Source organism: Brachionichthys hirsutus, chromosome 3, assembly GCF_040956055.1.
Source record: "Brachionichthys hirsutus isolate HB-005 chromosome 3, CSIRO-AGI_Bhir_v1, whole genome shotgun sequence".
Lineage (NCBI taxonomy): Eukaryota > Metazoa > Chordata > Actinopteri > Lophiiformes > Brachionichthyidae > Brachionichthys > Brachionichthys hirsutus.
Window position 1 is genome coordinate 16,506,018 of NC_090899.1, and position 12,500 is coordinate 16,518,517.

Below are 12,500 nucleotides of genomic sequence, written 5' to 3' on the forward strand. Positions count from 1 at the left end.
ATCACGGCGTGGTACTGCATCACGGTGTAGTACTGCACCAGGGTGTGGTACTGCATCAGGGTGTAGTACTGCATCACGGTGTAGTACTGCATCACGGTGTAGTACTGCATCAGGGTGTAGTACTGCATCACGGTGTAGTACTGCATCAAGGCGTGGTACTGCATCACGGTGTAGTACTGCATCAAGGTGTGGTACTGCATCACGGTGTCGTACTGCATCACGGTATGGTACTGCATCACGGTATGGTACTGCATCACGGTGTAGTACTGCATCAGGGTGTGGTACTGCATCACGGTGTGGTACTGCATCACGGTGGAGTACTGCATCAGGGTGTGGTACTGCGTCACGGTGTGGTACTGCATCACGGTGTAGTACTGCATCAGGGCGTGGTACTGCATCACGGTGTCGTACTGCATCACGGTATGGTACTGCATCACGGTATGGTACTGCATCACGGTGTGGTACTGCATCAAGGTGTGGTACTGCATCAGGACGTGTCACTGCATCATGGTACTGCATCATGGTGTGGTACTGCATGCATCACGGTGTCGTACTGCATCACGGTATGGTACTGCATCATGGTGTGGTACTGCATCACGGTGTAGTACTGCATCAGGGTGTGGTACTGCATCACGGTGTAGTACTGCATCAGGGTGTGGTACTGCATCACGGTGTAGTACTGCATCAGGGCGTGGTACTGCATCACGGTGTGGTACTGCACCACGGTGTGGTACTGCATCACGGTATGGTACTGCATCATGGTGTGGTACTGCATCACGGTGTAGTACTGCATCACGGTGTGGTACTGCATCAAGGTGTGGTACTGCATCAGAGTGTGGTACTGCATCAAGGTGTGGTACTGCATCACGGTACTGCATCATGGTCTGGTACTGCATCCTGGCGTACTGCATCACGGTACTGCATCATGGTGTGGTACTGCATCAGGCCGTGGTACTGCATCATGGTGTGGTACTGCATCAGGCCGTGGTACTGCATCAGGGTGTGGTACTGCATCCTGGGTACTGTATCACGGCGTTGCACTGCATCACAGTATGGTACTGCATCACGGTGTAGTACTGCATCACGGTGTTGTACTGCATCATGGTGTAGTACTGCATCCTGGGTACTGCATCACGGTACTGCATCCTGGTTACTGCATCATGGTGTAGTCCTGCATCACGGTGTGGTACTGCATCACGGTGTAGTACTGCATGACGGTGTGGTACTGCACAAAGGTGTGGTACTGCATCACGGTGTGGTACTGCATCACGGTGTGGTACTGCATCAAGGTGTGGTACTGCATCACGGTGTGGTACTGCATCAGTGTGGTACTGCATCAAGGTGTGGTACTGCATCACGGTACTGCATCATGGTCTGGTACTGCATCCTGGCGTACTGCATCACGGTACTGCATCATGGTGTGGTACTGCATCAGGCCGTGGTACTGCATCAGGGTGTGGTACTGCATCCTGGGTACTGCATCCTGGGTACTGTATCACGGCGTTGCACTGCATCACGGTGTAGTACTGCATCACAGTATGGTACTGCATCACGGTGTTGTACTGCATCATGGTGTAGTACTGCATCCTGGGTACTGCATCACGGTACTGCATCCTGGTTACTGCATCATGGTGTAGTACTGCATGACGGTATGGTACTGCATCATGGTGTAGTCCTGCATCACGTATGGTACTGCATCACGGTGTGGTACTGCATCATGGTGTGGTACTGCATCATGGTGTGGTACTGCATCATGGTGTGGTATTGCATCACGGTGTAGTACTGCATCAGGGCGTGGTACTGCATCACGGTGTCGTACTGCATCACGGTATGGTACTGCATCATGGTGTGGTACTGCATCACGGTGTAGTACTGCATCAGGGTGTGGTACTGCATGACGGTGTGGTACTGCATCACGGTGTAGTACTGCATAAGGGTGTGGTACTGCATCACGGTGTGCTACTGCATCACGGTGTGGTACTGCACCACGGTGTACTACTGCATCACGGTGTGGTACCGCATCACGGTGTGGTACTGCATCACGGTGTAGTACTGCATCACGGTGTAGTACTGTATCACGGCGTGGTACTGCATCACGGTGTGGTACTGCATCACGGTGTGGTACTGCATCACGGTGTGGTACTGCATCAGGGTGTGGTACTGCATCAAGGTGTGGTACTGCATCACGGTGTAGTACTGCATCACGTATGGTACTGCATCACGGTGTAGTACTGCATCCTGGCGTGGTACTGCATCACGGTACTGTATCACGGTGTGGTATTGCATCACGGTGTGGTACTGCATCAGGGTGTAGTACTGCATCACGGTGTAGTACTACATCATGGTGTAGTACTGCATCACGGTATGGTATTGCATCACGGTGTGGTACTGTATCACGGTGTAGTACTGCATCACGGAGTGGTACTGCATCACGGTGTGGTACTGCATCACGGTGTAGTACTGCATCACGGTGTAGTACTGCATCAGGGTGTGGTACTGCATCACGGTGTGGTACTGCATCACGGTGTAGTACTGCATCACGGTGTGGTACTGCATCAGGGTGTAGTACTGCATCACGGTGTGGTACTGCATCAGGGCGTGGTACTGCATCACGGTGTGGTACTGCATCACGGTGTGGTACTGCATCAGGGTGTAGTACTGCATCACAGTGTGGTACTGCATCAGGGCGTGGTACTGCATCACGGTGTGGTACTGCATCACGGTGTGGTACTGCATCAGGGTGTGGTACTGCATCAGGGTGTGGTACTGCATCATGGTGTGGTACTGCATCCTGGGTACTGCATCATGGTGTAGTACTGCATCAGGGTGTGGTACTGCATCACGGTGTGGTACTGCATCATGGTGTGGTACTGCATCAGGGTGTGGTACTGCATCAGGGTGTGGTACTGCATCATGGTGTGGTACTGCATCCTGGGTACTGCATCATGGTGTAGTACTGCATCAGGGTGTGGTACTGCATCACTGTGTGGTACTGCATCATGGTGTGGTACTGCATCCTGGGTACTGCATCACGGTGTAGTACTGCATCAGGGTGTGGTACTGCATCACGGTGTAGTACCGCATCAGGGTGTAGTACTGCATCATGGTGTGGTACTGCATCCTGGGTACTGCATCATGGTGTGGTACTGCATCACGGTGGTACTGCATCCTGGCGTGGTACTGCATCACGGTACTGTATCACGGTGTGGTACTGCATCACGGTGTGGTACTGCATCACGGTGTAGTACTGCATCACGGTGTAGTACTGCATCAGGGTGTGGTACTGCATCACGGTGTGGTACTGCATCACGGTGTAGTACTGCATCACGGTGTGGTACTGCATCAGGGTGTAGTACTGCATCACGGTGTGGTACTGCATCAGGGCGTGGTACTGCATCACGGTGTAGTACTGCATCACGGTGTGGTACTGCATCAGGGCGTGGTACTGCATCAGGGTGTAGTACTGCATCACGGTGTGGTACTGCATCACGGTGTGGTACTGCATCACGGTGTAGTACTGCATCAGTACTGCATGGTGTCATGCATGGGTCATGAAGAAAATCCATCCAATTTCCTGGTGGCTTTGTCTGTCCAGACTCGTCCTCTCTTCTGGCAGGTGGACTCCTTCAAACTCTGTGATGTTCGTGTCCCGTACAATAACCACCGGCTGGGCGTCCCGTACAGCTTAGACTTAAAACTGACACGGAGTTCCAAAGTTTGGGGGCTCGGTCCCCTCTGTGGGACGGCAGGAAGCTGTTTCGTGGCCTGGAAACAGAGAGACAGTTTGGATGGGCTTGACCTTGGAGTGCTTTAAAAACACAAAGTGAATCTTTAGAATCACTCCTGCATCACGGCGTAGTACTGCAACCGTTGAAGCTCGGCTAGAATAGGAAGTGTGTGCTCATCTGTGGTGCACGTGAGGAGCAGCATTCTGGGTTCAGCCTGTAATCTGAGACAGGCTGATTCATTACGGTAACATTGAGAGAGCCGACTGTACTGTAATACATTATACTGTACTAGTACTGTAATACATGCTACTGTCTGACTGTACTTGTACTGTAATACATACTACTGTTTACTGTACTAGTACTGTAATACATGCTGCTGTCTGACTGTACTTGTACTGTAATACATACTACTGTTTACTGTAATACATGCTACTGTTTGACTGTACTTGTACTGTAATATATGCTACTGTCTGACTGTACTTGTACTGCAATACATGCTACTGTGTGACTGTACTTGTACTGTAATACATGCTACTGTCTGACTGTACTTGTACTGCAATACATGCTACTGTGTGACTGTACTAGTACTGTAATACATGCTACTGTCTGACTGTACTTGTACTGCAATACATGCTACTGTCTGACTGTACTTGTACTGTAATACATGCTACTGTCTGACTGTACTTGTACTGCAATACATGCTACTGTGTGACTGTACTAGTACTGTAATACATACTACTGTTTGACTGTACTTGTACTGCAATACATGCTACTGTTTACTGTACTAGTACTGTAATACATGCTACTGTGTGACTGTACGTGTACTGTAATACATTCTACTGTTTACTGTACTAGTACTGTAATACATGCTACTGTGACTGTACTTGTACTGTAATACATGCTACTGTCTGACTGTACTTGTACTGCAATACATGCTACTGTGTGACTGTACTTGTACTGTAATTCATTCTACTGTCTGACTGTACTTGTACTGCAATACATGCTACTGTGTGACTGTACTTGTACTGCAATACATGCTACTGTGTGACTGTACTAGTACTGTAATACATACTACTGTTTGCTGTACTAGTACTGTAATACATGCTACTGTCTGACTGTACTTGTACTGTAATACATACTACTGTTTACTGTAATACATGCTAGTTTGACTGTACTTGTACTGTAATACATGCTACTGTCTGACTGTACTTGTACTGCAATACATGCTACTGTGTGACTGTACTAGTACTGTAATACATGCTACTGTCTGACTGTGCTAGTACTGTAATACATACTACTGTTTGACTGTACTTGTACTGCAATACATGCTACTGTTTACTGTACTAGTACTGTAATACATGCTACTGTGACTGTACTTGTACTGTAATACATGCTACTGTCTGACTGTACTTGTACTGTAATACATGCTACTGTGTGACTGTACTTGTACTGTAATATATTCTACTGTTTACTGTACTTGTACTGTAATACATGCTACTGTCTGACTGTACTTGTACTGTAATACATTCTACTGTGACTGTACTTGTACTGTAATACATGCTACTGTGTGACTGTACTTGTACCGTAATACATTCTACTGTGACTGTACTCGTACTGTAATACATGCTACTGTCTGACTGTACTTATACTGTAATACATTCTGTGACTGTACTTGTACTGTAATACATGCTACTGTCTGACTGTACTTGTACTGCAATACATGCCACTGTGTGACTGTACTTGTACTGTAATACATGCTACTGTCTGACTGTACTTGTACTGTAATACATTCTACTGTTTACTGTACTAGTACTGTAATACATACTACTGTTTGACTGTACTTGTACTGTAATACATGCTACTGTCTGACTGTACTTGTACTATAATACATTCTACTGTGACTGTACTTGTACTGTAATACATGCTACTGTGTGACTGTACTTGTACCGTAATACATTCTACTGTGACTGTACTCGTACTGTAATACATGCTACTGTCTGACTGTACTTATACTGTAATACATTCTGTGACTGTACTTGTACTGTAATACATGCTACTGTCTGACTGTACTTGTACTGCAATACATGCCACTGTGTGACTGTACTTGTACTGTAATACATGCTACTGTCTGACTGTACTTGTACTGCAATACATGCTACTGTGTGACTGTACTAGTACTGTAATACATACTACTGTTTGACTGTACTTGTACTGCAATACATGCTGTTGTTTACTGTACTAGTACTGTAATACATGCTACTGTGTGACTGTACTTGTACTGTAATACATTCTACTGTTTACTGTACTAGTACTGTAATACATGCTACTGTGACTGTACTTGTACTGTAATACATGCTACTGTCTGACTGTACTTGTACTGCAATACATGCTACTGTGTGACTGTACTTGTACTGTAATTCATTCTACTGTCTGACTGTACTTGTACTGCAATACATGCTACTGTGTGACTGTACTTGTACTGCAATACATGCTACTGTGTGACTGTACTAGTACTGTAATACATACTACTGTTTGCTGTACTAGTACTGTAATACATGCTACTGTCTGACTGTACTTGTACTGTAATACATGCTACTGTGTGACTGTACTTGTACCGTAATACATTCTACTGTGACTGTACTCGTACTGTAATACATGCTACTGTCTGACTGTACTTATACTGTAATACATTCTGTGACTGTACTTGTACTGTAATACATGCTACTGTCTGACTGTACTTGTACTGCAATACATGCCACTGTGTGACTGTACTTGTACTGTAATACATGCTACTGTCTGACTGTACTTGTACTGCAATACATGCTACTGTGTGACTGTACTAGTACTGTAATACATACTACTGTTTGACTGTACTTGTACTGCAATACATGCTGTTGTTTACTGTACTAGTACTGTAATACATGCTACTGTGTGACTGTACTTGTACTGTAATACATTCTACTGTTTACTGTACTAGTACTGTAATACATGCTACTGTGACTGTACTTGTACTGTAATACATGCTACTGTCTGACTGTACTTGTACTGCAATACATGCTACTGTGTGACTGTACTTGTACTGTAATTCATTCTACTGTCTGACTGTACTTGTACTGCAATACATGCTACTGTGTGACTGTACTTGTACTGCAATACATGCTACTGTGTGACTGTACTAGTACTGTAATACATACTACTGTTTGCTGTACTAGTACTGTAATACATGCTACTGTCCGACTGTACTTGTACTGTAATACATACTACTGTTTACTGTAATACATGCTAGTTTGACTGTACTTGTACTGTAATATATTTTACTGTCTGACTGTACTTGTACTGCAATACATGCTACTGTCTGACTGTACTTGTACTGTAACACATACTACTGTTTGACTGCACTTGTACTGCAATACATGCTACTGTGTGACTGTACTTGTACTGTAATACATTCTACTGTTTACTGTACTAGTACTGCAATACATACTACTGTTTAACTGTACTTGTACTGTAATACATGCTACTGTGTGACTGTACTAGTACTGTAATACATACTGTTTGACTGTACTTGTACTGCAATACATGCTACTGTTTACTGTACTAGTACTGTAATACATGCTACTGTGACTGTACTTGTACTGTAATACATGCTACTGTCTGACTGTACTTGTACTGTAACACATACTACTGTTTGACTGCACTTGTACTGCAATACATGCTACTGTGTGACTGTACTTGTACTGTAATACATTCTACTGTTTACTGTACTAGTACTGCAATACATACTACTGTTTAACTGTACTTGTACTGTAATACATGCTACTGTGACTGTACTTGTACTGTAACACATTCTACTGTGACTGTGCTTGTACTGTAATACATGCTACTGTGTGACTGTACTTGTACCGTAATACATTCTACTGTGACTGTACTCGTACTGTAATACATGCTACTGTCTGACTGTACTTATACTGTAATACATTCTGTGACTGTACTTGTACTGTAATACATGCTACTGTGTGACTGTACTTATACTGTAATACATTCTGTGACTGTACTTGTACTGTAATACATGCTACTGTGTGACTGTACTTATACTGTAATACATTCTGTGACTGTACTTGTACTGTAATACATGCTACTGTGTGACTGTACTCATACTGTAATACATTCTGTGACTGTACTTGTACTGTAATACATGCTCCTGTCTGACTGTACTTGTACTCTAACATTCATCCGTTTCTGACCTGCTTGAATAAATAAACGAGGACAGACGGACGCATTCTTTTATTCTCCTTCGATGTGTCAGAAATGATTCTTCTGCTTCACAAGGCCAGAATCCAGCCGTTGTCCCTGCAGCTCAACTCTTCCAGTCCCAGGGGACACACATGTCCCCGTCCTGCAGGACTGCGTAGAAGTGAGAAACCCGGATGTGGAGCCCCTGCGCCCGGGGACGGCGCTGCTGCATCAGTCTCTGGCAGCACAGGGTCATCTGGGCGGCGCCGACACCCGGCTCCTTGGACAGACTCCTGAGAGACAGCCTGTGGAGACACTGCTCCACAACGGCGTCCTCCTCCGCCTGCAGCCTGCCCAGACAAGACGGGAATCGGTTTCTATCAGTGCATGCAGAAAGCCACCGGGTCCCGACATGTGGAATAACAACCGATCACATAATCCTTTTATTTTACACTTCGGATGACATTAGAAGTATCAACACGGAAACGGCGTTAAAGCAAATTAAAGGAGCCACAACCAATGAAGCTGGACGGTCAACGTCCTCCTGTCTCCCGTTGCCCCTCGATGGGGCACATTCTGCTGTCCTGTCTCCCGTTGCCCCTCGATGTAAGTAAACCTTATCAGTGGAGTCACTTGAATCAAGTTTTTTTATAATTATTTCTTATTAGAAAGGATTTTCGCTCTAAAATAAATAATATTGTTTACAGAGATGTTGATTATTAATTTAGGAACAAAATGCTGTTTATTGTCTGTCGATGTTTGCATTTGACATAAGACCACTGAGATGATTTATTATGAGACAAAACCAGGATTAACGATTATCGAGCAAAGGGACACCGGGCCGTGAAAATACTGTCTTAGATGAAACCGGTCCGTGGCAGGAAAAAGGTTGGGGACCGCTGGTCTACAAGACTTTCCTTTTTAACAAAGCTTATAGTTAATCGATGCAGTAATCAATATGATCAATATGCTGTCATTGGGCAGCACTGGTAGCTTAACATCATGACACACTGAGCTCCTCCCTCTTTATCTGGTTATTCATGTTATAAATATATGTCAGTAATCTCTCTCTCTCCCTCTGCTTGTCCCTCTCTCTGTCTCTGTCCACATATCCTCTCTAGGAGCTCTCTCTAGTTCAGGGGTCAGAGAGCCATCAAAGCCATCAAATGATGTTGATGACATGTTTTCCCAACAACTGAATTTAAGCATTGGTGCCTCCCGTGTACCGCAGGACGGGGTCAGCGTGGGACGGGGTCAGCGTGGGACGGGGTCGACACTTACCCAGTCAAAAATAAAAAGAAACAGTATTTAGCTGTATTATTGTATTGCAATTTACAGTTGCCACTAAATTATATACTTCAATTGTGAATACTTTGCACTGAACTAGTTTGGTAAACACTAAATACACAGTTTGTTACCAGTTGAAAAAGTGTATTTAAGGTTTGTAGCTTTTTACACAAGACTCCGCCCAATTTCATTCTATTGTCACACATCACAAAAATATCGTGATACATGTAATACATATGGCCCAACCCCATTGATCAAGTCGATCATGGATCTCGGCCTATCGGGTCCTGGAGGACGTCCCCATGCTCGAACAAGGTGCTTGTTATGGACAAACTGCAACTAGCAAAGAAGTCCAGGAACAGAACACCACTCATGTTCAGATCCCAATCCCGCCCTCCATGTCTCACTGTCAAACCCCCCAGAAGAACAGAGTCCCGAGTCCAGTGCCCCCCCCCAGGAAGGCCGGGTCCTCTGCCCTGCCGTTAGAATTGTAGACTGAAATAACAGAGACACTTGTTCGCGACTCAAACTGGTCATGTGATCAGATGTCGTCATGTCTGATTGACTCACTGGCCGATGCGTTGGGCTCGCCGTCTGGCCTCAGCAGCATGTCTCTGGAGGAAGACCTGCAGCCTGGGAAGGTCACAGTTGGTGGGGACAATGAAGTGTCCCATTTCATGAAGTTTGGGATCAGAGCGGTCACTGAAATTGACAAAAACAATAAATGACATCCTAAATGTAGCAAACATGTGCATCATGTCCTTTAGGCATTCAGTCCATAGTCCAGACTTACTTCAACAGCATGGTGAGTCCGTGCAGGCTCCTGGGGCGCAGGCAAAGGTGTTGGGACATCAGGTTCTTGTGGAAGGTTCTGAGGGTGCTGTAGTGCTCGTCAATGGCCTGGACAGGTCCGAACCTTTCCAAGTGGATCACTTCCACTCCACCCAGGAGAAGGCTTATTCTCTCCTTCAGCCATTCTGTCTGCTGATGCAGGCTGCGATAGCTGGACAACCGCTCACACAGCTGGAACACAACCAGAGGGACAACCGTCACACAGCTGGAACACAACCAGAGAGACAACCGTCACACAGCTGGAACACAACCAGAGGGACAACCGCTCACACAGCTGGAACACAACCAGAGGGACAACCGCTCACACAGCTGGAACACAACCAGAGGGACAACCATCACACAGCTGGAACACAACCAGAGGGACAACCGCTCACACAGCTGGAAACACAACCAGAGGGACAACCGTCACACAGCTGGAACACAACCAGAGGGACAACCGTCACACAGCTGGAACACAACCAGAGGGACAACCGTCACACAGCTGGAACACAACCAGAGGGACAACCGCTCACACAGCTGGAACACAACCAGAGGGACAACCGCTCACACAGCTGGAACACAACCAGAGGGACAACTGCTCACACAGGTGGAACACAACCAGAGGGACAACCGCTCACACAGCTGGAACACAACCAGAGGGACAACCGCTCACACAGCTGGAACACAACCAGAGGGACAACTGCTCACACAGCTGGAAACAACCAGAGGGACAACCGCTCACACAGCTGGAACACAACCAGAGGGACAACCGCTCACACAGCTGGAACACAACCAGAGGGACAACCGCTCACACAGCTGGAAACACAACCAGAGGGACAACCGCTCACACAGCTGGAACACAACCAGAGGGACAACCGCTCACACAGCTGGAACACAACCAGAGGGACAACCGCTCACACAGCTGGAACACAACCAGAGGGACAACCGCTCACACAGCTGGAACACAACCAGAGGGACAACCGCTCACACAGCTGGAACACAACCAGAGGGACAACCGTCACACAGCTGGAACACAACCAGAGGGACAACCGCTCACACAGCTGGAAACACAACCAGAGGGACAACCATCACACAGCTGGAACACAACCAGAGGGACAACCGCTCACACAGCTGGAAACACAACCAGAGGGACAACCGTCACACAGCTGGAACACAACCAGAGGGACAACCGTCACACAGCTGGAACACAACCAGAGGGACAACCGTCACACAGCTGGAACACAACCAGAGGGACAACCGCTCACACAGCTGGAACACAACCAGAGGGACAACCGCTCACACAGCTGGAACACAACCAGAGGGACAACTGCTCACACAGGTGGAACACAACCAGAGGGACAACCGTCACACAGCTGGAACACAACCAGAGGGACAACCGCTCACACAGCTGGAAACACAACCAGAGGGACAACTGCTCACACAGCTGGAACATAACCAGAGGGACAACCGCTCACACAGCTGGAACACAACCAGAGGGACAACCGCTCACACAGCTGGAACACAACCAGAGGGACAACCGCTCACACAGCTGGAAACACAACCAGAGGGACAACCGCTCACACAGCTGGAACACAACCAGAGGGACAACCGCTCACACAGCTGGAACACAACCAGAGGGACAACCGCTCACACAGCTGGAACACAACCAGAGGGACAACCGCTCACACAGCTGGAAACACAACCAGAGGGACAACCGCTCACACAGCTGGAACACAACCAGAGGGACAACCGCTCACACAGCTGGAACACAACCAGAGGGACAACCGCTCACACAGCTGGAACACAACCAGAGGGACAACCGTCACACAGCTGGAACACAACCAGAGGGACAACCGCTCACACAGCTGGAACACAACCAGAGGGACAACCGTCACACAGCTGGAACACAACCAGAGGGACAACCGTCACACAGCTGCCTTACTTTGGTCCACTGGTGATGGACGTCCATGGTTCCCAGCATGATATGTCCCGATGCACTCATCCCTGACTGGTCAGCAAACAAAACGGTCTGTCCTAGAGCAAAGAGAGCAAAGGTTCTAATGCTAACAAGTTTACACGTCCTCAAAAGGTCTGGCCTCAGGAACGTTGGAGTTTATAAAGCCGATCTGGGACAGCGAGCTCCTGTGTGTGTCCCCGTCTTCACCCGTCCCTCTAACTGATCTAACAGTCGCGTTTAAAACCCAGAAGCCTCACCAATCAGAGGGCAGCTCGTCAGAGAGACCGCAAGCGGGAAAGGCTGCCTTGCTGCTCGGGCATGGCAGCATTTAATTAATGTGGCGAATTGTGTTGAAAAAGGGTCAACTTTGACCTTTGAGTCTTCTCCAGCCAACGTAGAACTACTCTATTTATGTTGGGGATCTTACCAACAATAATTGATTACATTTTGGTGATGATCCACAA

General features: G+C 47.0%; 1 protein-coding gene across 1 annotated transcript in view; it reads right to left on the reverse strand.

Annotated features, from left to right (window-relative positions):
- Positions 1 to 8,006: 8,006 nt before the first annotated feature.
- Positions 8,007 to 12,500, reverse strand: part of tcaim (T cell activation inhibitor, mitochondrial) — an 11,953-nt gene continuing 7,459 nt past the window's right edge. Inside the window, exons 7-10 of the mRNA XM_068760341.1 lie at positions 12,022 to 12,113; positions 10,042 to 10,271; positions 9,819 to 9,950; positions 8,007 to 8,311 (exon numbers count right to left, since the gene is read on the reverse strand). Of these exons, the coding sequence (XP_068616442.1) occupies positions 8,086 to 8,311; positions 9,819 to 9,950; positions 10,042 to 10,271; positions 12,022 to 12,113 (680 nt within the window). The 3' untranslated portion in view covers positions 8,007 to 8,085. The remainder of the gene's footprint in view (positions 8,312 to 9,818; positions 9,951 to 10,041; positions 10,272 to 12,021; positions 12,114 to 12,500) is intronic.